Source organism: Ictalurus furcatus, chromosome 14 (genome assembly GCF_023375685.1).
Source record: "Ictalurus furcatus strain D&B chromosome 14, Billie_1.0, whole genome shotgun sequence".
Classification (NCBI taxonomy): domain Eukaryota; kingdom Metazoa; phylum Chordata; class Actinopteri; order Siluriformes; family Ictaluridae; genus Ictalurus; species Ictalurus furcatus.
This window is the reverse complement of record NC_071268.1, coordinates 20,718,246-20,740,698: the sequence shown is the minus strand read 5'-3', so window position 1 is coordinate 20,740,698 and position 22,453 is coordinate 20,718,246. Positions and strand designations below refer to the sequence as shown.

The 22,453-nt window shown below is 37.3% G+C and overlaps 3 protein-coding genes and 1 non-coding gene across 5 annotated transcripts; 2 read left to right on the top strand and 2 right to left on the bottom strand.

Moving 5' to 3' along the window:
• Position 1: 1 nt before the first annotated feature.
• Positions 2 to 5,979, bottom strand: LOC128617678 (ras-related protein Rab-19). 2 transcript variants are annotated; one of them, XM_053640811.1, is made up of 5 exons: positions 5,813 to 5,979; positions 5,265 to 5,318; positions 4,719 to 4,900; positions 2,295 to 2,478; positions 2 to 589 (listed from the first exon to the last, which is right to left on the bottom strand). In XM_053640811.1, exons 1-5 carry the CDS (start codon positions 5,907 to 5,909, stop codon positions 312 to 314), a joined length of 795 nt encoding a protein of 264 aa, XP_053496786.1. In that variant the 5' UTR covers positions 5,910 to 5,979; the 3' UTR covers positions 2 to 311. The 2 variants fall into 2 exon arrangements, with proteins under 2 accessions (XP_053496786.1, XP_053496787.1); XM_053640812.1 differs by having other exon boundaries at positions 4 to 589; positions 4,719 to 4,907; positions 5,813 to 5,884.
• A 127-nt stretch (positions 5,980 to 6,106) lies between these two features.
• On the bottom strand, positions 6,107 to 12,167 carry ccdc34 (coiled-coil domain containing 34). Its single transcript, XM_053640810.1, is given in 8 exon segments — positions 6,107 to 6,680; positions 6,682 to 6,844; positions 7,019 to 7,148; positions 7,246 to 7,404; positions 9,306 to 9,413; positions 9,570 to 9,690; positions 9,818 to 10,081; positions 11,782 to 12,167. Coding segments are annotated over 7 exon segments (975 nt in total). The 5' UTR covers positions 10,075 to 10,081; positions 11,782 to 12,167; the 3' UTR covers positions 6,107 to 6,643.
• Positions 12,168 to 14,866: 2,699 nt separating this feature from the next.
• Positions 14,867 to 17,121, top strand: LOC128618051 (chymotrypsin A). The gene is made up of 7 exons (XM_053641418.1): positions 14,867 to 14,948; positions 15,244 to 15,347; positions 15,463 to 15,542; positions 15,647 to 15,725; positions 15,896 to 16,076; positions 16,203 to 16,336; positions 16,887 to 17,121. Exons 1-7 carry the CDS (start codon positions 14,897 to 14,899, stop codon positions 17,046 to 17,048), a joined length of 792 nt encoding a protein of 263 aa, XP_053497393.1. The 5' UTR covers positions 14,867 to 14,896; the 3' UTR covers positions 17,049 to 17,121.
• A 1,612-nt stretch (positions 17,122 to 18,733) lies between these two features.
• Positions 18,734 to 18,807, top strand: trnat-agu (transfer RNA threonine (anticodon AGU)). The gene has a single exon. It is a non-coding gene; the product is annotated as a tRNA-Thr (tRNA).
• Positions 18,808 to 22,453: the final 3,646 nt, after the last annotated feature.

Genomic DNA, 22,453 nt, shown 5'->3' with positions numbered 1-22,453 from the left:
TTAAGTGTTTTCAGAAAGTTCACAGCCATAATGATCATTTTTCCATTTTATTTCTCATTAACATGGGAAAAGAACACACAAAGTTAATTTATAAGTTAAACTATCATATTGCACACAATATTGCACATGTCCCCCTGTGCACCGTGTATATACGTGAGAGCATGTAGCAAGTATTTGAAAATGGAGTGTGTCTGTAGCCATTTCTCCTCTGAACCACAATTCACTGTACTAATGCGGGTTAATGCTTGAGAATGTTTTAGAAGTCTTTAAATGGTCTCTGAAAGAACACCATTCCTTTAAATCCCAATATTTCAGCACTCACAGGACTTCTTCTCTAGGGACTCCACTTCACCAATTGAGTGAGTCTCAGTGTATAGAAAGGGATTTGAGGAATCTGACAAGGCTTCATGTGGGACTATGCCTCCATTTCGTACTATTAGCTCCCGTGCCATCAGCTCAAAGGCTTCTTGTACATTATGGTTCTCCTTAGCAGATGTCTCCAGGGCGGCCAGAGCACCCTTCTGTTCAGCCAGAGTGCAGGCATCCTCAAACAACACCTGTCGATGGGGCTGCAGGTCACACTTGTTACCTGAAGAGAGAACAACAAAATGGAAATGTTGAGATATTTTAATTGGACTCTTGGTCAAGTCAAAATGTCCTGAAAACAATTCTGTATAACTTTATACATTCCATACAAAAGAAAACAACATGGCCTGAAATGAGAAAATATGTTAGAGCTTATGGAATTTTACAGAAAGTTGTCCGTTTATTTTAAGCTCAAGTCCACATTTTATTTAGTTTTTCAATTCAATTTTATTTGTATAGCACTTTTAACAATGGAGATTGTCTCAAAGCAGCTTTACAGAAACATATAAACACATTATACAGATTAAGTGTGTGAATTTATCCCTAATTTTCAATTACAGGAGTGATCACGTTATGGACCCTGTAGTATACATAAACTTCGTGAATACCCTTTTGTAAGTGGAACTTAAGTGGAACCTCTGGTAATGTGCATTGTGTAGGTCATCATGACTCAAGTATATGTCCACCCTGTATGAATGAGCCTGAGATTTTAGATTTTACAGCAGACAAGTCATTCAAAACAGTTGTGTTCTTCCAACTTTGTGGCAACAGTTTGGTGAAGAACCACATATGGGTGTGATGGTCAGGTGTCCACATACTTTTGGCCACACAGTATATTTGTAATGTTAGTTTCTTTTTCTTTCTTCCACCTAATACTCTGTGTGACATTTGAGGGTTAATCATTAATGCATTAAGACAATGACCTAAAACATACAAGTAAACCAAAAACTTAATTGTTTAGACAATCAATTTTGGATTTTCCAAGCCAGAGTCTGCAGCATGACCTGAAGAAGGCAGTTCATTCAAGAAATGCCAGAAATAAAGATAAACTGAAGATTTTGTAGGGAGCAAGTTTCTAAAATTCCTCACTGTTGTGCAGGCCTCATCAGCACCTACAGGAAACGTTTGGTAGAGGTTATTGCTGCTACACTTATTAAATACTGGAGTTCACATAAATTTTCTAATTTGTCTTTTTTCAACAAGTGCTAGACATTACAGGAAGTAGCTCAGCCAAGTCGTTCTCTCAAGGGAAGCTGAGAGCAAGCAGTCAGCTGAAGTAAGCTAGTTGTTGTGCCAAGCATAGCTGGGAAGAATAGCCAGGGGGGTCTTACAGATGTGGAATTTTAGAACCAACCCTAATCAACGTTATCCCTTAAATAGAGTGGTTTAATCCAAACTTCAATAACTCAAACAAGTATGCCTATAAATAATGTCATCTTGGAATGTGTTTTGTCAGTGGAAGGTTCAGGAATAGAAACCACTATGACTCTAACCACTATGAATATTCATGAAATAAATTTGCACTGCATGGGTCTGTGGAATTTATTTGACAGTTAATGGGGCCTCTGGCTACAAAATAGCGACGAACCCCTGCTGTATCTTACCAGTTAATTATATCCAGGAATTCCTGGACCAATCCTGGTCTGGTCCTCTATAGACCTGTTTGGTATGGCATTCATCATATACACTTAAGTAAAATAACACAACTGAATGCAGCAAAAAAAAAAAAACTCCAATATACTCCATTCTCACAAATGCCTTCAAAACAATCCACAATGACTTTAATCACATCTTCAGACTTTCCATCACGTTCCTCTTTTCTCACTTAAAACATAGCACTCATTTATATTGGCTGCCAGTCTGAAAAGTTTCACCTGAGATTTCTTCAAGTTCATAAACACAGAGTAATAAAATACAAGAACTCATACCTATAAATACAAAGACTACATTGGCAACTCCATACTGTTCTACTGCATGTATCCAGTGAGGTAGTGAGTCAAAAGTGGAACGGCGCGTCAGGTCATAGGCGATCATAGCCCCATGAGCACTGCGATAGTAATTCTGTGTGATGGTGCGGAAACGCTCCTGGCCAGCCGTGTCCCATATCTGCATCTGCAATACACCATAAATATTGAACAACGAGGTACATTCAAATGATGACCTTTATAACCAACATTTTGCAGGAGGATCCTCCAGAAACAGGACCTGACTCTCATAGTTCTACAATAAATTAGCTACCAGTATCTTGGGGCAAGTAATGTGGCAAACACTATTTATTGTGGTAACCATCTGTTATACTGTAAATAATTAGTACTAAAAACATGGGCCTACTGACTACTAGCATCTTTTGCAAGTTAGCAATGAAAACGTTAGACCAAAATGCTTTAAAAATCATGAACAGTTCAAAATTTTATTAGTCTTCTTTATATAACTGATAAATGGCACAGGTTCCCAACGAATCTCTGCTTCCAACACGCCTTTTTCAACTAAAGATTATTAAAGTTTTTTGGGGGTTTTTAATGAGTAATGTAGAAAACATGTGTAGAACATGATCAATAATGGTTCAAGCCATAGCTTCAGCACAAGTATATTATATAGCTCAATAAACACACTTGGAAAACTGCGTTACAGTTTGGAGTGTTTTTTTATGTTTGGATGGGCCTCCTGTTACTTATTTTATAGACGCTTCCTCACTTCGGCCCATCTCAGTCTGAAATAAAGCAGATGAATGTCCATATGTGCTTGAAAGTGATGTCATAACAGTCCTGGCTAATGCTAGCTCTAGTTGAATCACTGTAGCTTCTGGGGGTGGAGCTTATTTAACGCCACGTATTTAACCGTTAGAGACCTAATCTTGCCGAATTTTGACAAATCTTATCTAATGCACTTTTAAGAGCTCTGAGTATGTGTTAGAGCAGGAAAACACTAGCACGTGCAGGACTATAGGTTCTCCAGGACCATGGTTGGAAACCGTGTGCTAAAGAGTCAGCATCAGTGCCTACACTACAGCCACACTCATACCTGCTAATATGGGGTTGGGTAAATTTATTTCATGAGAAAAACTAATCTATATAGCATTAGGGATTAGTCAGCCAGTCTGGGAATATGCTCGAATCTATTCATGTAACATTTAAAAATCAAAAGGCTTGACCTTAAATCATTAACCCAGGCCAAAATGTTAGATTTTGTGGAAATAGTGTAATAGCTCAGTTAACACAAAGTTAATATTCTACAAAGAAAAACAGGTTTGTCAGATCACACAAAGAAATTTCTATATACAGTGCCCTCTACTAATATTGGCACCCTTGGTAAATATGAGCAAAGAAGGCTGTGAAAATTTGTCTTTATTATTTAACCTTTTGATCTTTTGTTAAAAAATAATCTGCTCAATTGGAAACAATTGCAAACCAAACACAGGTTTATCCAAAAAAATATCTCTTTGTTAAATATGTGTACAACAATTATCGACACCCTTTTAGTCAATACTGTGTGCTATCTTCCTTTGACAAGATAACAGCTCTGAGTCTTCTCCTATAATGCCTGATGAGGTTGGAGAATACATGGCAAGGGATTGGAGACCATTGCTCCATACAGAATCTCTCCAGATCTTTAAAATTTCGAGGTTCATGCTGGTGGACTCTTCTCTTCAGTTCACCCCACAGGTTTTCTATAGGTTTCAAGTCAGGGGACTGGGATGGCCATGGCAGGACCTTGATTTTGTAGTAAACTATTTTTGTGTTGATTTTGATGTATGTTTTGGATCATTGTCCTGCTGGAAGATCCAACCATAAACCATTTTAAGCTTCCTGTTTCCTATGTGAAACAGGAAGTCATGGTTGAACACTTTCTGGTTCCTAATCACCCAGGTGTACTAAAAAAAAAAAAAAAAAGTAAAATATCAATGGGAATATACTTTAAATATATTTTTCCTCATAAGACTTGATAGGAGTGCCAATAATTATGGCACAAAACAAAGATTTTTTTTAGTAAACCTGTTTTGTGTTTGCAATTGTTTGATATCCATGGGAGCAGAGTATTTTTGAACAAAATATCAAACATGATATTATGAACAAAATATCAAAAGGTTAAACAATAAAGACAATTTTTCATAGCCTTCTTTGCTCATAATTACCAAGGGTGCCAATATTAGTGGAAGGCACTGTACATAATGACCTTCAGTGGGACCTGAAGTTTTCTAAACTTCTAATGCTGATCAAAAATAAGCCAATACAGTGGGAAAGCAGGTAAATGCTACATACCACAAATACATCTCCTACCATCTTGTCTGAGCTCTTAATACTTGTAAATCAGTTTTGCTAAAACAATGATTAATTATTTTATTAGGTACTCACCTTCACCCTCTTGCCGTCTATATCCATGGTATGCACAGTGAAGTCTACACCAATAGTGTTATGCTGTTTGTCTCTGAACTCTCCAGACTTGAAGCTGTGGATGATGCACGTCTTTCCCACGTTGCTGTCTCCAACAAAGATAATTTTAAATAGGAAATCACAGGCGTCCTCTTCCTGTACTCCTGTGGACTGCGTAGTCATGATCAGCACCAAGATTGTAACACACCTAGAGCTTCCACATTCGACTGATCCCTGTAGCTTGCTTATAACTATGTAAATGGCTTTTCACTCTTCAAAATGAAGTGTTCAGAATATGATAGAATATCATTTTGACAGAAAATGGGTTCAAGTTCTCCTGTCAAAAATGAACCAAGGTTTGAAAAGCACCTCTACATCTAAATCATCTACATCTTTTAAACACATATAAGTAACTAACTAACTGACTCCTATGAACTAAGAATAAATTGTATGAACTGATCACTGCTTCTCCTTTGTTTTCTCTTCCCTGCTTTACACGAACTAAAATGTCAACAAACACACCCCTACCTGTCCTGGTAGGTGAGATTTCCATTTGCCAGCCCATTTGCACCACTGCATCTCCTGGAAATGTTTTTAAGCAAACCTTGGTGACCAGAGAACAACACACTGACATGTTTTTTTTTTTTTCCTCGTTCACTTTTTAACAGGTATTTAAAATAGGCGAAAAAACAACAGTTTCACCTTGCAAAGTGAAAACATTAGCACATACATTTTCAATTTTAGTGTCTTGGGAGGTGACCTTTGGTCGGCAAAGCAGCACGCAAACACGTAGCTCAGTGAAGCATGCCTTGTCTCGTTCTAACAGCCTTTTGTTCTTATACACCAAGCAGGAGCTCAGTTTTCACAACAGCATTCATTACTAGACCGAGAATTACAGTAGATCCTGACTGATCAAAGATGTCCATTCAGTTTTCTCTCCCACTGTCATCTCCTCACACCAAACACATTCAAGTAAAACATACAAGTGACAATAATAATAATAATAACATCCTGCATTGGAAGCATTGAATAACTGAAGGAAAAAAAACAACTTAAAGTGAGAACTGATATATTACCTTTGGTCCCAGAAAGTTTCTTTATGTAATAAGTTATGACGTTAATGCTGTCCGAGTGTGTAAGACCCTCTTCGTATTCATCCACAAACCCACCCATCCACACACACACACACACAGAATTGTGTGGTCAACACAGTTCACAGAGCCACAAGGCACTACCGGGCACTGGACAGTACACAAGTGTGTGAAGTGAACATCCGGCTTTTACTTTAGGTTAAAAGCTTTCCTGTGCCCACACAAATGAAAAAAAAAATCTGCTTTTTGTGAAGATGAAAATGACGTAGGACTAACATATGCCGATGATAACTATTTATTCTGAATTCTGTACTCCACTGAATACACGCTGCTTAGAGCCTTTTACACAGGCTGTCTGTTGAGACAGAGGAGTCTTTGTGAAAGAAGTGTAGGAGTGAGCCTGTACGTATAAACAAGAATAAAGACTCATTAATTACTAATCCCAGCAAGTCACATTCCCAGCAAGTCTTGTTTTGGTTCCTTGGAAACACTTACATGAAACTAAACATACAGAGTGTGCTGACATATTGACAACTTGGATTTTCCTATCCTTGCCTATGCAGTAAAAAAACAAAAACAAATAATAACAATGATAATTCAACAAATTTCTTCCAAAATTACAGAGTTATAAAATTACTCATGTTCCTGTGTAGTGTCAGTGATGTGAAAAACTAACCTGTAAGCATTATAAACCATTGAACAGTAAAACTTTGCAAGATCAGGACCACAAGCATTTCTAAAATCATCCTCCCATACGTGTACATTTGTACAGTTTTGCACAGTAAAAGTTCCATGTGTGATATTAACCTGAGAGTATCACAGTCTTTTGTCAGCAAAGCTGATCGTGTCTTGTTTTGTAAGCGAGACATGGAGTTGAGTGATATTTCGGGGGACCTGGCTGTTTCCTGTCTGCCAAGTTGTTCCTTGGTGTTCTGTCGTGCTGGGGAATGTGAATGGGCTTCCATGGAATAGGATTCACAAAACTGGGAGTTGGATAGTTTAGATTGTCATAGCCACCTGAGAACAAGAAAATAGGTTTCAGCTTCCATCGACCCAAACGGAAGTGAAGGTGTATTTTTACATGACTAAACTTTGAAATATAAAGATTTGGATAAGATGATATAAATATTTAATTTCCAAAGAAGCTTTTTTTTTTTTTTTTTTTAAGAGAGAATTTTTTTTTCTACTTACCAGCTGAACATGCTGATGACTGGCTTGTACGTCTTTCTTTGTCCTTTATGCTTTTAAGCCACTCTTGAAACTTCTCATCTGCTCTCTCTTTCCGTTCTCTCTCCTCCTGTTCTCGTCTAGCTATTTCTTCCTGTTAGTCCAAATAAATAAATAAATGCATACATACATAAAGTGAAAACAGTTCATCTTGTTTATGTGAATAATTTTAAATGCCTCTATGAACATACTTGCTCTTTCAATTTCTTTTCCTTTTCCTCATGCTTTTTCTTATGGAGCCACGATTTATATTTTTCTTGGGCTTTTTTTTCTATCTCCAACCGTTTCTGTTCTTCATGGAGCATTTTATTTGTTTTCTGGGACTCCCGGCAAAGCTTATCCTGTTTCTCCTGGGAATTAAAAAAAAATTGATCGCTATTACAAAAAGTTTAACGTAATCGAACAGAATACACCCCGAATGTGGGGGGACATGGAATTGGGTATTAATACAGCTGAGTGCGTGCTCATTTTTGGTAGCTGTGTTACAATACAAGGGTGCTCATTTATTAGTAGGGGTGTAACAATACATTACAGTTACAATTCGATTCAATTCACAATAATGACTTCATTATTTCGATTGATTTCATTATTTTAAACAAAATTTGAATGCAGAAAACAAATGCAAACCAATGTGCATTTTTGTCTGTATAACACCAAATAAATCAAAAGTTGCTTTGAACAGGAGGTTTAATATTGTAAACAAAATGTACTACAAGTTCAGCATACCTTGAAAATAAACAAATAAATGTATAAATTCTCCCAAATATTATGACTGAATAAACAAAGTCTCTGATCTAGGGAAAATTATCAACTCAAACAGAATGAGCTCTGTAGCACAAACAGAGCTCCAAAGTCAGCTAAAATGCCATTTTCTTCTGCCCTAGTATAATTTAACAATTATAATGTGGTTGTGTAACGCATGTTGAGCATTGCAATCCAAAGCTAGCAGACTTTTGACTATCGAAATCATTGTCATGTTCATGAAAACAGCTTGAGATGACTTTTGCTTTGTGACACGGTGCATTATGCTGGAAGTAGCAATTAGAAGATGGGTAAATTGTGGGCCCAAAATGTGCTAAGAAAACATTCCCCACACCATTACACCACCTCCACCAGCCTGGACTGTTGACACAGGCAGGTTGCGTCCATGGATTCATGCAGTTGGTGTCAAATTCTGAACATACCATCGGTGTACCTCTGCAGAAATCGAGATTCATCAGTCCAGGCTACGTTTTTCAGTCTTCAACTGTCCAGTTTTGGTGAACCTGTGCCCACTGCATCTTCAGCTTTCTGTTTTTGGCTGAAAGAAGTGGAACCCAACGTGATCTTCTGCTGTTGTAGCTCATCTGCCTCAGGATTTGACATGTCGTATATTCTGAGATGCTTTTCTGCTCACCACAATTGTACCGAATGGTTATCTGCATTTCTGTAGCCTTTCTGTCAGCTCGAACCAGTCTGGCCATTCTCTGTTGACCTTTCTCATCAACAAGGCGTTTCTGTCTGCAGAACTGCTGCTCACTGAACAAGTGTGAAAATCCCAGGAAATCAGCAGTTATAGAAATATTCAAACCAGCTACTATGGCACTAGCTGCCACAATCCTGCCACAATCCTGCCACAGTCATGCCACAGTCATGCCACAGTCATGCCACAGTCAAAATCACAGAAATCCCCCCCCCCCATTCTGATGGTTGTTGTGAACATTACCCAAAGCTTCTGGCTCGTATCTGCATGATTTTATGCAGTGCTGACACACGATGGGCTGATTAGATAATTGCATGAATGTGTAGGTGTACAGGTGTTCCTAATAAAGTACTCTGAGTGTATTTTAACTTGATGTGGTGCGCAGATAGGGACCTCTGGTGTTCAAATGGTGCAACTGCATTAAATACAGAAAAAAAAAAAATGTGTACACACATTTCCTGCACAGTGCACGCACATTGTTACATTTTTGCATTTACAGTCATGGTCATGTATGGCAAACACTTCATGCTAACAAAATAAAAACTGTTAGAGTTGGCAAGTTGTTGTGGTATGAGACAGAAAACAAATTGTTGAAATGTGCCACTATTGGAAAACAATCAACTCTGGGGTGGTAACAGTAATGCCGCTTTGAGTCAGCTGGATCACACAACCTTGCCGTTAATTACTTTCCTACAACATCATGCCTTGTTTTATTCCTCACATATTTTATATGTCTAGTATTTGATTTCCACCCCTTTAAAGAAAATGTGGAAAGAAAGTGAGTGGTACCTGTTCTCTCTTCATTTGAAGCCACTCTTGAATTTTACACTCTCTGACTGCTTTTTTTCTTTGTTGTTCCATTTCTTCTTGTTCTTTCTTTTCTTTCAGAGCTTGTTGCTGAAATATATAGTTTATTCATAGTTTCATGATTTTGTTCTAAAGCAGAACAAAAGTATATGACAAATTTAAACATTAATCAAATCACAGAAAACTCTCCCTAAAATACTGAATGGTCACAGCACTGTAGTAAATACCCTAATAAATAAAATCTACCTGCAGGGATTTCTGATGCATTTTGATTCGCTCTTCTTTGGCTTTACTCACAAGCCACTGCTCCCATGCACTTAGATTCAGCATTTCTCTATAAGTATCTTCTGCATGAAGGGACTCATCCCTGAAAAAACAAACACATCATACTCTGTAAATGCTGCATACATCATACTGCATACAGATTTAGACAAATCGTTGACCTTATAATATGAAACATTTGCAAGAATTTTAAGAACATTTTAAGAATATACCTGCGAGGACTGATGGGTTCACCTTCATCTGCTGTGAGAGAGGGGTCATCATGTGGCTGACACTGCTTCAGTGCTTCTTCCTTATCGTCATCTGATAATTCAAAGCTATCGTGGTAGATGGGTGACAGTACGGAGTAGGTCGAGTCGCCAGTCGACTCCACGCTCCTGCTTCTCGGGATGCTCCTTGGGACAGTGGATTTGGTTTTGAGTGGAGTTGAGGTAAAACTTTTCGATGAGGCAGACTGAAGGGCTGACATTTCAAACCTGGCAGGACAAGAAATATCAATAGCAAGTTCAGTGGTGGGGGTCACAGTGCCTTAGTGGTTAGCACATTTGCCTCGCACTTCCAGGGTTGGGGGTTCAATTCCTGCCTCCACCCTGTGTGTATGGAAATTGCATGATCTCCACGTGCTTCGGGGGTTTCCTGCAGGTACTCCGGTTTCCTCCCCCAGTCCAAAGACATGTGATGTAGGCTGATTGGTATGTGTGAATGTGTGTGCAATTGTGTCCTGTGGTGGATTGGCACCCGGTCCAGAGTGTCTCCCGCCTAGTGCCCAGACTTCTTGCAATAGGCTCTCTGGGATAGGTATGGAGAAGCGATGGATGGAAGTTCAGTGGCCTCTAAATCATCAAGTCATGCAACAGGACCACCACAATGTTCCAGATGGAACATAAGTGTCAGTTTCTGGCCACAGAAACTTTTTCCCCCTAGATATTTGTGAAGGACAGATATATATATTTTTAACCCTTGTGAATCCTTATGGACATTTTTGTCTTTTTCATAATTTTTTTTTAAAATATCATTTTGTCTGTGTTAATGCAAACAGCATAAATTTTGCAAAAGGTGAGTATTTTTGTTGGAATTTTAATATTTCACCATAATTTGCTTTCAGAAATCTATTTTAAACTAGGTACACAAAATAGTTACACTATACAGTTGGCTTCATGACTGCACATCATTCCCTTCAAATACTACTGAGCTTTAAATTATGGTAAATTTTGTGTATGGGCCCATTCGGTAGTGAAATTCATATCTAATTTACATGTGATTTAATAGCTTATTTTAATAAATTTGAAAAATATAAAAGGTGTGCTTCATACCTGACACCTAGATGAACACTTTACAGTTGGATGTGTGACTGTACGTCATTCCCTTCAAATAATGGTATATTTTGTGGATGAGCCCATGCAGTAATGAAATACGTGGCAATTTTTATATATGATTTAATAGTTTATTTTATTAAATATCAAAAATCTAAAAAGGTGTGCATTATAGCAGATACCTACATGAACACTTTACAGTTGGTTATATGAATGTAAGTCATTCCCTTCAAATGCTATTGAAGTTAGAAACGTGTATAACAATGTCGTATGCAACTTTAGAGACGGTCCCTTAATTTCCGCATATCTGCGAATGTCGAACTTCAAACCAATTTTATTCCAGTATGTTAGGTAATTATGATCAGAACTGATGCTGGTAAAAAAAATCGAAAGTGGAAAAGAATATGAATATATAATATTTATAAGACAGTTATTGGACATAGACATTTTATCCTCTATGGACCTATGTATAACTTTTTAAATTGACGCACAAGGGTTAAATCCCACAAAATTTTGGTTTTTGGGGCACTTCAATGGTCTGCAGTATTGAAAAGTGCAGTGTTTCCCTAAGTTCACAAAACTTAATTAATTAGCTCACTTTGTTAACTCCGTCATGAAGTTAATAATTAGTGTGTTTGTCTAGTTAGCCATCTAACAGCATTTTATCATGCTTACAACAACAGCAAACTGGAGTGAATGAAGTTCATGCTAGCTAACTAGCTGGTTAGCTTGTACAATACTCTGGCTATAGCTAACGGTCAAGTTAAAGTTTATTTAAAAAGACATGCCGGAAGCTATGACACTATATTCCTATAAATGTAGCTACGGTGAAGTTATAAACTTAGACAGCATGAATAACTCACCAGCGTGTGGAGTAAATCAACAGCAATACAATGGACTAAATTGATTTCACTCCGTTTGTGTGTGCGAGTGCGTCTGCTTTTTAATGTCCCGCCTCTCTACGCGGAGATTGCGCCACTCACACGTCAATCATGTGACCGAGGACAGTGATTGGCCCTCTGACTGTAACCACGCACGCGATAATGGAAGCGTCTCTCATAGAAACAAAGCGTCCTTGGATGTAGCAGTGGGAGGATGATGATAGTAATGTTGTGCGTGGGATAAAGTGGAAAATTTACAGTTACTTACCCAAAGCAAACGATTGTATGTGAATAAATAGGAAGGCATACTACTTAGAAATTAACTATGAAAACTTATATTAAAAAGAAAAATTGCTCCACAATGTAAAAAAAAGAGAGCTCTAACACTGAAGTCACACTTGACTGTGTACTGAGGACATTTTGAGCTTTACAGAAGATATGAGCGGTACACTGATTTCACACCATGCCCTATGAGTGTCAGGATGCATATACTATCATTTACTGTCAGGTCGATAAGTATTTGGAGAGTGACACAATTTTTGTAATGTTGCCTCTGTACACCACCACAATGGATTTGAAATGAAGCAGTCAAGATGTGATTGAAGTGTAGCCTTTCAGCTTTAATTTAAAGGGGGTTTAATTCTTAAAAGTCCCTCCACAGGCTCAAAAGTAATTTAACAATTGACAGAAAAACAGTTTAATGGCCAGGTGTGGCCTGTTTCCTTGTTATTTCACGACGAATTAAGGAGATAAAAGGTCTGGAGTTGATTCCAAGCGTGGAATTTGCATTTGGTAGCTGTTCATAGCAACTCTCAATATGCGGTCCAAAGAGGTGTCGATGCAAGTGATGGAGGCCATTATTAGACTGAACAAAACAAAACAGACCTATCAGAGAGATCGCAGAAACTTTAGGAGTGGCCAAATAAACAATTTCTTAAAAAGAAGGAATGCACTGGCGAGCTCGGCAACACCAAAAGGCCTGGACAGTCACAGAAGACAACTAAAGTGGATGAATGCAGAATTTTTGTTGAAAAAAAAAAACCCTTCACAACATATAGCCGAGTCAAGAACACTCTGGAGAAGGTATATGTATCATTGTTAAAGTCTACAGTCAAGAGACACCTTCATGAATTTAACCTCTTTTACCGGTAGCCAAAAAATGGCATTTTTGTCTGTTTTGGGGGTACCTGTGTTCAGCATTGATTTGTTTTGTGATCTCACACACCACAGTAGTGGTTAATGGCTCATATGAAAGTAGACAAGACTTTAAGAATTAGCAGTTATTTCAAGTATTTCTTCTTTGACCTAGCCTACCTGGGGCAATACATTCAGAATTTTTTTTTCAATTATTTTTTAAAAATATTTACTTTTAACACAAATGTTATATCTTCACAGCAAATGTTGATATCAACCCCATTCCTGGTCTCAAAGATGCCCCAAGTACTTGTCCATGAACACCCAAAATATGAGGAAGTTATCTCTAACCACTAAAATTGTGTGTAAGGTTATCCAAACACAGATAAAAACCTCTCCAAAATGGCACCAAACCTCTCCAAATGGTACCAAACGTCTCTAAATGATATAAAAACTCTCTAAATGGCACAAAGCTTATAAAAATGGCACAAAGCCTTCAAATATTGCAAGATGCAAACCACTGGTAACACACAAGTTCAGAAAAACCAGATTAGACAGTGTTTAAAAAAACTCTAAAAAAAAAATATATATATATATATATAAAATAAAATAAAATAAAAAGCCTGACCAGTTCTGGAACAGGATTAACTAAGAGTTTGGAGAAGGAATCCAAATGATCCAAAGCATACCACATCATCTGTCAAACATGGTGGAGGAATTGTTATGGAATGGGCATGTATGGCTATCAATGGAACCATGTTTATTGATGCTGTGCTTACTGATAGAAGTAGCAAGATGAATTCTGAGGCAAACAGAGCTATACTTTCTGCTCAGATTCAGCCAAATGTGGCAAAACTGATAGGACGGTGCTTCACAGTACAGATGGATAATGACCTAAAACATATAGCGAAAGCACCCCAAGGGCTTCTTAAGGCAAAGAAATTAAATGTTCTTAAATGTCAGATGACCTCAACCCAATTGAGCATGCTTTCTCACTTACTGAAGACAAAACTGAAGGCAGGAAGACCCACAAACAAGCAGCAACTGAAGATGGCTGCAGAAAAGCCCTGGAAAAGCATCTTAAGGAAGGAAACTCAACATTTGGTGATGTCTACGGGTTCCAGATTTCAAGCAGTGATTGACAAAGGATTTGCATCAAGTATTAAAAATAATCCTAATATTTCTGATTATGTCAGTTTGTCCAATTACTTTTGAGCCTGTGAAAATGGAGGGACTTTATAAAAATGGCTGTAATTCCTAAAAGGGTAATGCAATATTTTTGTTAAACCCCTTGAAGTAAAGTTGAAAGTCTACACTTCAATCACATCTTGATCTATTTCAAATCCATTGTGGCAAAATTACAAAAAAATTTTGTCTTATGAACATAAACACATAAACACAGTCAACCCCTTACACGTCTCTTATTTTTAGCCTACATGTTACAGAGTAACTTGTTATCAGTGCTTGAATAAACATTTCATAAATACAGGAATCAACATTTTCCAAAGTATTAACAGGGCAGTTCAAGAATATTTTGTATTTTAAAATAATCTAATGTATTTATTTGTCTTACAATCAGAATAAAAGCAACAAAAATGTATTATAAAAGTTACACCAGGTTTTATTTTATTTTTTAATCCAAGTGTAAGGATCAAATAAATACATTTCATGATAAATAATTACTTATTGCATTCATAAGGGTTATATAGGCTTAGGTTGAACAAACAAACAAACAAACAAACAAATGAACAGGCATAATTCCTTAAATCCGCTTTGTCATGCTTTTATTACAAGAATTGCAATAAGAATTTCATTACGTGTCATGGGAAAAATATTCTGATATCGCTAACTGCACAGGTGAAGTTGGGATTATTATAGAATGGTTTAACAAGATACGGTGAAACCAAGGTCACAGTAGCTCTATAAAAACCCTCACTCTATCCAGTTATAGCAGTGTGAAATCATGGCTCTCCTGTGGATCCTCTCTTGCCTCGCCTTTTTTGGTGCAACATACGGTATGTAACTTTGTATTTAATACTAATAATATTCACCTAGTACTTGTGTTGAAGACTAAAACTCAGGCTATTTACTGTCTTATACAGGCTCTGTCTTGCCTACGGTTGTTTTCTTTCTAGTCTCATGAACACTGCTTGTTTTAGTTGAGTATCTACATGGTCGCACAGCAGGCCATAGCCCTCAGGATGATTCAAGAGTTTCAGATCATAGTGACACATGGAAATATTGGTTTAAAAGCAATTCAACAAGAAAAGAATTTGTGTGTGTGTGTGTGTGTTTGTGTGAAATGTTAAGGTTGTGGTGTCCCTGCCATCACTCCTGTGATCTCTGGATATGCCAGGATTGTGAATGGTGAGCAGGCTGTGCCCCATTCATGGCCCTGGCAAGTGTCTCTGCAGGTGAGACTCACTCTCCCATCTCTTCTGATCTCTACCATGCTGAACTCCCTTTACAATACAGGTATTGATAAGCTGAATGGAACCATGCTTCATTTTCTTGCTGTTCTCTTCTCAGGACAGTACTGGCTTCCACTTCTGTGGTGGTTCCCTGGTCAATCAGTACTGGGTGGTGACTGCTGCTCACTGCAATGTCAAGTAGGGACAGAAATCTGAGCTTTACACAAATGTATATAGAAGTGAAGCTTTTTTCCAGCAAGTAAAATTATAAACCAAAATATAATGTAATTTTTGGATTGCAGAACCTCTCACCTTGTGGTCCTTGGAGAGCATGACCGCTCCTCTAATGCAGAGAACATCCAGGTCCTGAAAGTTGCAAAGGTTTGTATTTGGTCTATAGAAGTGCATGAACTCATATAATCAGATGTTAATTAGCACATTTATAGTAAGCTGATGTTTTGATCAGAAAATAGTTTCTGGTTCAGATTAACCAGTAAGATAATAATAAAATGATAACTACTCTCATTATATCCATTCTCTCTCCATCGCAGTCCATCAGGCACCCCAGCTACAATTCATTCACGATCAACAATGACGTTGCCGTGATCAAACTGGCCACTCCTGCCCAGCTCAACACCCGTGTGTCCCCTGTGTGTTTGGCTGGGACAAGTGATAACTTCCCAGGTGGCTTGAAGTGTGTCACAACTGGATGGGGCTTGACCAGATACAATGGTAATGGAAAGGCTTTATCTATATCAAGTGAAATTGTAGGCTTTTTAAAGATTTGTCTAAGAACTATTTCTGTTTTTTTTAGAAGGGATTTCTCCCATTAATGTCAACTCTCTTGTTCTCTTTTAGCTGCAAACACTCCTCCTCTTCTGCAACAGGCCGCTCTGCCACTGCTGACTAACACCGATTGCCAGCGTTACTGGGGAAGTAAAATTTCTGACCTGATGATCTGTGCTGGAGCCTCTGGCGCTTCCTCCTGCATGGTAATCTTGATCATCATTAAAACTGTATCAGTAACAATGTAGCAGATCAAGGGGCTGGGGGCATAAAGTTTTTTTAAAAAAAAAAGTTAAATAATTAGACAGAAACAAATATTTTAACTTTTATATTTTTGTTGTGTTTTTAATATTAAATAAAACAAAATATCTAAACATGTTACAATTGTTTTTTAACGTGCTGATTATATTAGGTTTATGTTAATAAAATCAAACTAAAGCCACCCGTACAGTATGTAATAAACATTTTATAAAGCACAATGTTGTTAAGAAAAAATAAATTATAAAATTATAATTTAATACAAGGTTTAATACCATTTAATATAGTTTAATACAATATTTCCCACAATACTGTGGGAAATATTGATGTTTCTGGTTAATAATTAAATTAAATTCTATTTTATTTATATAGAGCTTTTTAACAATGGACATTATCACAGAGCAACTTTACAGATTTCTGGATATAGATATAGGCTAATTTGACATAATTAACCAGAAATCAAATGTATGCATATGTTTTGTTTCTTTTCTGTTTCAGGGTGACTCTGGTGGCCCCCTGGTGTGCCAGAAATCTGGAGCTTGGACCTTAGTTGGTATCGTCTCCTGGGGCAGCGGCACTTGCAGTACTTCCACACCTGGAGTGTACGCTCGGGTCACTAAGCTTCGCTCCTGGATTGATCAGACCATCGCCTCCAACTAAAGCCTTTACATCCAGAGTGGCTTCACCCCATTCTCTATATCTTCCTTATAAATAAAGAGATAATTACAATGCACATCATCACTTGTTTGCTTATCTTGCCAGCAAAACTGCTCAATTTAGTTGAAAAAAAAAAAAATCCAACATGCATATACAGAGCTATTGTTCAGCATGTTATTTCTTAAACCTAAACACTGTCTGATTTCTTAAAGCAGAGCACTACATACTGTACTAACAGGGTGGACACTAATACTAGGAACAAACAAACAAATGAACGAACAAACAAAACTTTTTATTCATGCAACTAAATAAATGTAAATATTTATGAATATATAATGACAAAAAATGGCAAAAATAAATTCTTATTAAAATTATATACAAAAATTTTATATATACAATCAAAATAAAATATAGATAAACAACTACATATACAAATAATAAAATAAAAGGCTCATTATGGTAAATTGGTGCCTTTTAAGTCTCTATAGCAATTTGTATAGCAAAACAAAAAGGTTTAACCCTCTAGCTTACCTGAGTCATTTTTATCAAATAAACTACAAAAACTACATGCACTCATGAATAAATATAAGGAGGTGAATTGTAATTTATAAATAAAAAACTAAGTAACTAAAAAACTGTAAATAATTAAATAATACCACTGAACACCTTTGGGATGAACTGGAACACAGATTGCACCCCAGACCTCCTCGGCCGAACTCACTAATGTTCGTGTGGCTGAATGAGCACAAATACCCACAGCCACGCTCCAAAATTTAGTCGAAACCTTCCCAGAAGAGTGGGGGTTTTTATAACAGTAAAGGGGCCTAAATCTGGAACGAGATTTTCAACAAGCAGATATGGATGGGTATAATGGTCAAGTATCCACACAATTTAGTGCATAAGGATAAAACCTATGAGGCAATTTAACGCTGTTCATCTGTGAATTTGTAATGATTGTGAAATCCCTGCTAAAAAATAACAACAACCCCAAAACAATAGAAACGATCAAAAGAATTCTAATGGTTTCCACTACAAATACCATTAAAAACCATCAACTAACTATTAAAACCATTACCACTATTGTTCCTTAATGGTATCCACTAGACATACCAATAGAAGGCAACACATTACCAGTAGAGACCCACAGGGACCATTACACTTTCCCTTAAAACCAAGACAATTTCCATTATAACCATTAAAACCATTACAAATTCTATGAGGGATTCTATTTTGTTTTTTCCCCAACAGGGATTTAAAAAAAAACTTGCTAAATACAAAACAAGAACCTGTAAAACGCATACTGTGTAAAACAATTTGTAAAACTAAAGACGTATTTTCTATGAATTTCTAGATGAATGGCATTAATGCTTATAGTATCCATTTAAAACTTTCCCAAAAACCAATTGTACTTAGCATAGGCTGTGGAACGCCATTTTACTGTTTGTAACGTCGACATGTTTGTAAGGTTCTACTTGTGCTATTTATTAATTAGTTTTTTTCACTACATAATTTACTTTTTAATTTTTATTCGACAGGGGATGAATTTGACAAAAAATATTGGCCCATCTCAGGATATCCTGGCTATTATTAACGTCTTTATCCGAGTCCTGGCTAATGATTAGTAAAGGAATCGAAAATGCGACTCGTATTAGGATGCATTGTGTAAGGTGTGACTGCACCACCGCAGCGGCGCCGTGGCTTAGTTGGTTAAAGCGCCTGTCTAGTAAACAGGAGATCCTGGGTTCGAATCCCAGCGGTGCCTTTTGAGAGCAACGTCATGATGTGTGATACAATAATGACACAGATAATCCATATATTCTGTATAATTAGGCTAAATAATCAACAGTAAAACCCAAAATAGTATTAATTATGCTTTATTCACTACCAGAACTGTTAAACCATTTTATCATTTACAAAAAGATAGACAACCGGTAAACATGGAAGTATCTTTTCCACTGGAAATAAACTATACAAATAATTTACAGCATCAAATCTCATTTCAAGATATTGAAAATTCTTCTACATAGGTCTGCATAGGCAAAAATGAGCATGTTTGGAAAAAAAAGTACAGCTTAAAGTAACTGACACCGTGCTTGATTTCTGGTGATTTGATATCTCCACATTCCTAAGCTTATTTCAGTTCAGTGGCTCTGCAAAAATATTTACAGTAAAGGTTTAGGGACACCTTGCCCATTTCCTGAAATGTCCCAATTGTTTTTACTGACCACAGACACACCTCAAAGTTACACAGGACATATTTGGAGTGGAATGAAGCAGGGTTGTCTGTAATGGAATGGCGTGAAAAGTCAATCGACCTTAAACCAATCGAGCTGCTCTGCATGGAGTTAGAGCGAAAGGTTTTAGAGATGATTTAGACACCAGCTCCAAAATCCTTGCAGGTTGTCTCCTGCAAGAGACACAGCAGAGCGTTTCTTAGGAATGCCTGGAAAGACTGGTTTTATGGAGAAAGTGTATGCAGCTGTTAAGAGATTTTTGATGAATATGTAGTTTAATATTTTTTTTTCAGTGACTATCACAAATGATTACATGTAAGATAGACTGTAATTTTCATCAGAATAAGCATGGTCAGTGCTTAAAATGTTATATGTTAATCTGCAAACAAAAAACTTTTGAGAAAGTTAAGTGTCCCCAAACATTTGATGGGCAGTGTATAACCAAAGCAACATATTACATAAACATAAACATACCAAAGAAACTTATAGTACAGTATCATAACAGGGATCATTGTGGAAATGTATCATGTGCATAGGTTTAGTATTATGTTTCCACAAGTGCAGAGCACTGAAATATACACTCACTGATCACTTTATTAGGAACACCTGTACATCCACACATTCATACAATTATCAAATTAACTAATCATGTGGCAGCAGTGCAGTGCATAATATCATGCAGATATGGCAAGCAGCTTCAGGTAATGTTCACGTCAACCATCAGAATGGAGGGAAAATGTGTCGTGTCAAAATTACAAACGACTTACTTCTAGCATCTGAACAAGGCTGCATTTCACTGCTTGTTTTACTTGATCTTAGTGCTGCATTCGACACCATAGATCATGACATGCTCTTAGAAAGATTAGAAAACTACGTTGGCATTCAGGGTCATTAAAATGATTTTGATCCTACCTGTCTAACCGCTACCATTTTGTTTGTTTAAATGATGAACTGTCTAAATTAACGGCAGTAAAGCAAGGATCGGTGTTAGGCCTCCTGCCGTTTCCTTTATTTATCCTTAATTTTCTTTTACTAAATTCTGATAAAACCGAGGTGTTGCTAATTGGACCCATGTTAATACTTCTCCATTTGTTTCCTGTTCCTACCTCGGGATGCCTATCCCAAGGTAATTAGTGAATGTGCCAGCTCCATCTCAGAATCAGCCTCTACGAAGATTCCAGATGGCGCCAACACCTGCAAAGACTGGATGATACCAACGTCTAATCATCACACTCACAAGCTCTACACGTGTTGCTCCTGGGGTAACAGTGGGCCTGACCTGTTCTGCTCTCTGGGCTGGCCTCGACTGTCCTGGTGCCCTGCTTCTGGAGTTCTCATCACTTGGAGGCCAGTCACTGTTGCTGAGGATGACCCCATATGTTAATCCTGGGGACACTTGGAAGCAGTTGAGATGGCATTGGACTACAATTGATGCGGGCAGTTTTGGTGCGATGTCTTGGGACTGCGGTTGCGAATCGGTTGCGAGGCACACAGATGGTGGGATCAGAATTTGGTGCCAACAGCATGAATCCATGGACCCAACCTGCCTTGTGTTAACAGTCCAGGCTGGTGGAGGTAGTGCAATGGTGTCGGTATTGTTTAGTCGACACACTTTGGGCCCAATAATACCAATCAATCATCGCTTACATGCCACAAACTATTTGAGTATTGTTGCTGATCATGTGCATCCCTTCATGGCCACAACTTACCATCTTCTAATGGCTACTTCTAGCATGATAATGCACCATGTCACGAAGCTCTTCAGTGACCTTCCAAGTCACTGGATCTGAATCCAATAGATTACCTTTGGGTTGTGGTAGAACGGGAGATTCGCAGCATGAAAGTGCACCTGAAAAATATGCAGGAATTGCGTGATGCAATCATGTCAACATGGACCAGAATCTCAAAGGAATGTCTCCAACATCTTGTGGAATGCATGATATGATGAATTGAGGCTGTTTTGAGAGCAAAGGGAGCCCCTACCAAGGGCAATAGCTAGGGAGTACTGGTCCCCATAAAAAACATCGCTGTGTGCCCCTACCGTCCTCCACCCTTATCATATATGGTATAAGATATGAGCCTGGAGGCCCACATCTACGGTGCCATGTAACCTAATTGGGATTTCTGACAAAATAACAAAACAGACAACATAAATAAAAACTAATAAAATAATAACAAATGACATGAAATAAGAAAAATAAAATAAAGTAACAAAAAGTACCAGCAATGTAATAAAAAGTCACTTAAATTACTCATTGTCTTCATTTTTGATGAAGATAATATGCTACTGCATAACATATTAAATAAAGCTAATAAATGTATCCATCCAAGAGAAATGAGTTGTATTCATGTTTTCTAGACACTATTGTTATCTAAAAAACATATCACATCAGCAGCTGGCAGGTCTGTAATCTTTGTGATACGCATATAATTTTCCCCCAACATGTTATACAAACCAACTCTATTTACATAATAGTGCTTATTTTCATTACGTTTCTGGTACCCAATATTTCCCCCCCACACACACATTTTCAATTACCCGACATCTCCTGTTCTTACACTGTAACTACTTTTAACAGCCTTAATTCTGATTGGTGATCACTAGCTGGGGTGGGACATACAATTTTACTGGGTCCCTCTGCTGTTTGTCACTGACTTAAGCTGAAATAATTAACAGCCATCGGATTAAACCATTTTTAGGGAGGGCAGAAGAGATATTTGTAAAACTTCTTTCATGAAAAAGCATTTTTGTGGTTTTCATTAAACTCTCAGGCATACAAGCTGAATCTGTAATTATATATATATATATATATATATATATATATATATATATATATATATATATATATATATATATATATATATATAATTATATATAGCCCCTATATAGCCTTACCCAGTATTAGTATGGTGTTCCTAATAATATGCTCAGTGAGTGTATATAAGGTTTAACATTTGTGTATAGAGGAATATGGTTCACCTGAAGTCACTATAATTAAACCAATATTAAGTAAAGGGTTTTAAGATAAGGTATAGGGTATGCAGCTTTTCATGCACCCTACTTAGTTAGCAAAGATAATGCATTCCTGAATCGCAGATTCCTACCTGCGTTTTAAAGAGGTAACATACACTGCAAAATACAAGGACTTCTCTAACTGCCAAACAGCAATAAAT

Bases quoted from the DNA above. Each gene is read 5' to 3' on its own strand.
- LOC128618051 (XM_053641418.1), top strand. From the start codon at position 14,897: ATGGCTCTCCTGTGGATCCTCTCTTGCCTCGCCTTTTTTGGTGCAACA. The intron at 15,348-15,462 runs GTGAGACTCACT...TTCTCTTCTCAG, and splicing joins CCTGGCAAGTGTCTCTGCAG to GACAGTACTGGCTTCCACTT. The intron at 15,726-15,895 runs GTTTGTATTTGG...TCTCCATCGCAG, and splicing joins AGGTCCTGAAAGTTGCAAAG to TCCATCAGGCACCCCAGCTA.
- LOC128617678 (XM_053640811.1), bottom strand. From the start codon at position 5,909: ATGGGTGGGTTTGTGGATGAATACGAAGAGGGTCTTACACACTCGGAC. The intron at 5,319-5,812 runs GTAATATATCAG...AAACATTTCCAG, and splicing joins GAAACTTTCTGGGACCAAAG to GAGATGCAGTGGTGCAAATG. The intron at 2,479-4,718 runs GTGAGTACCTAA...GGTGTATTGCAG, and splicing joins TAGACGGCAAGAGGGTGAAG to ATGCAGATATGGGACACGGC.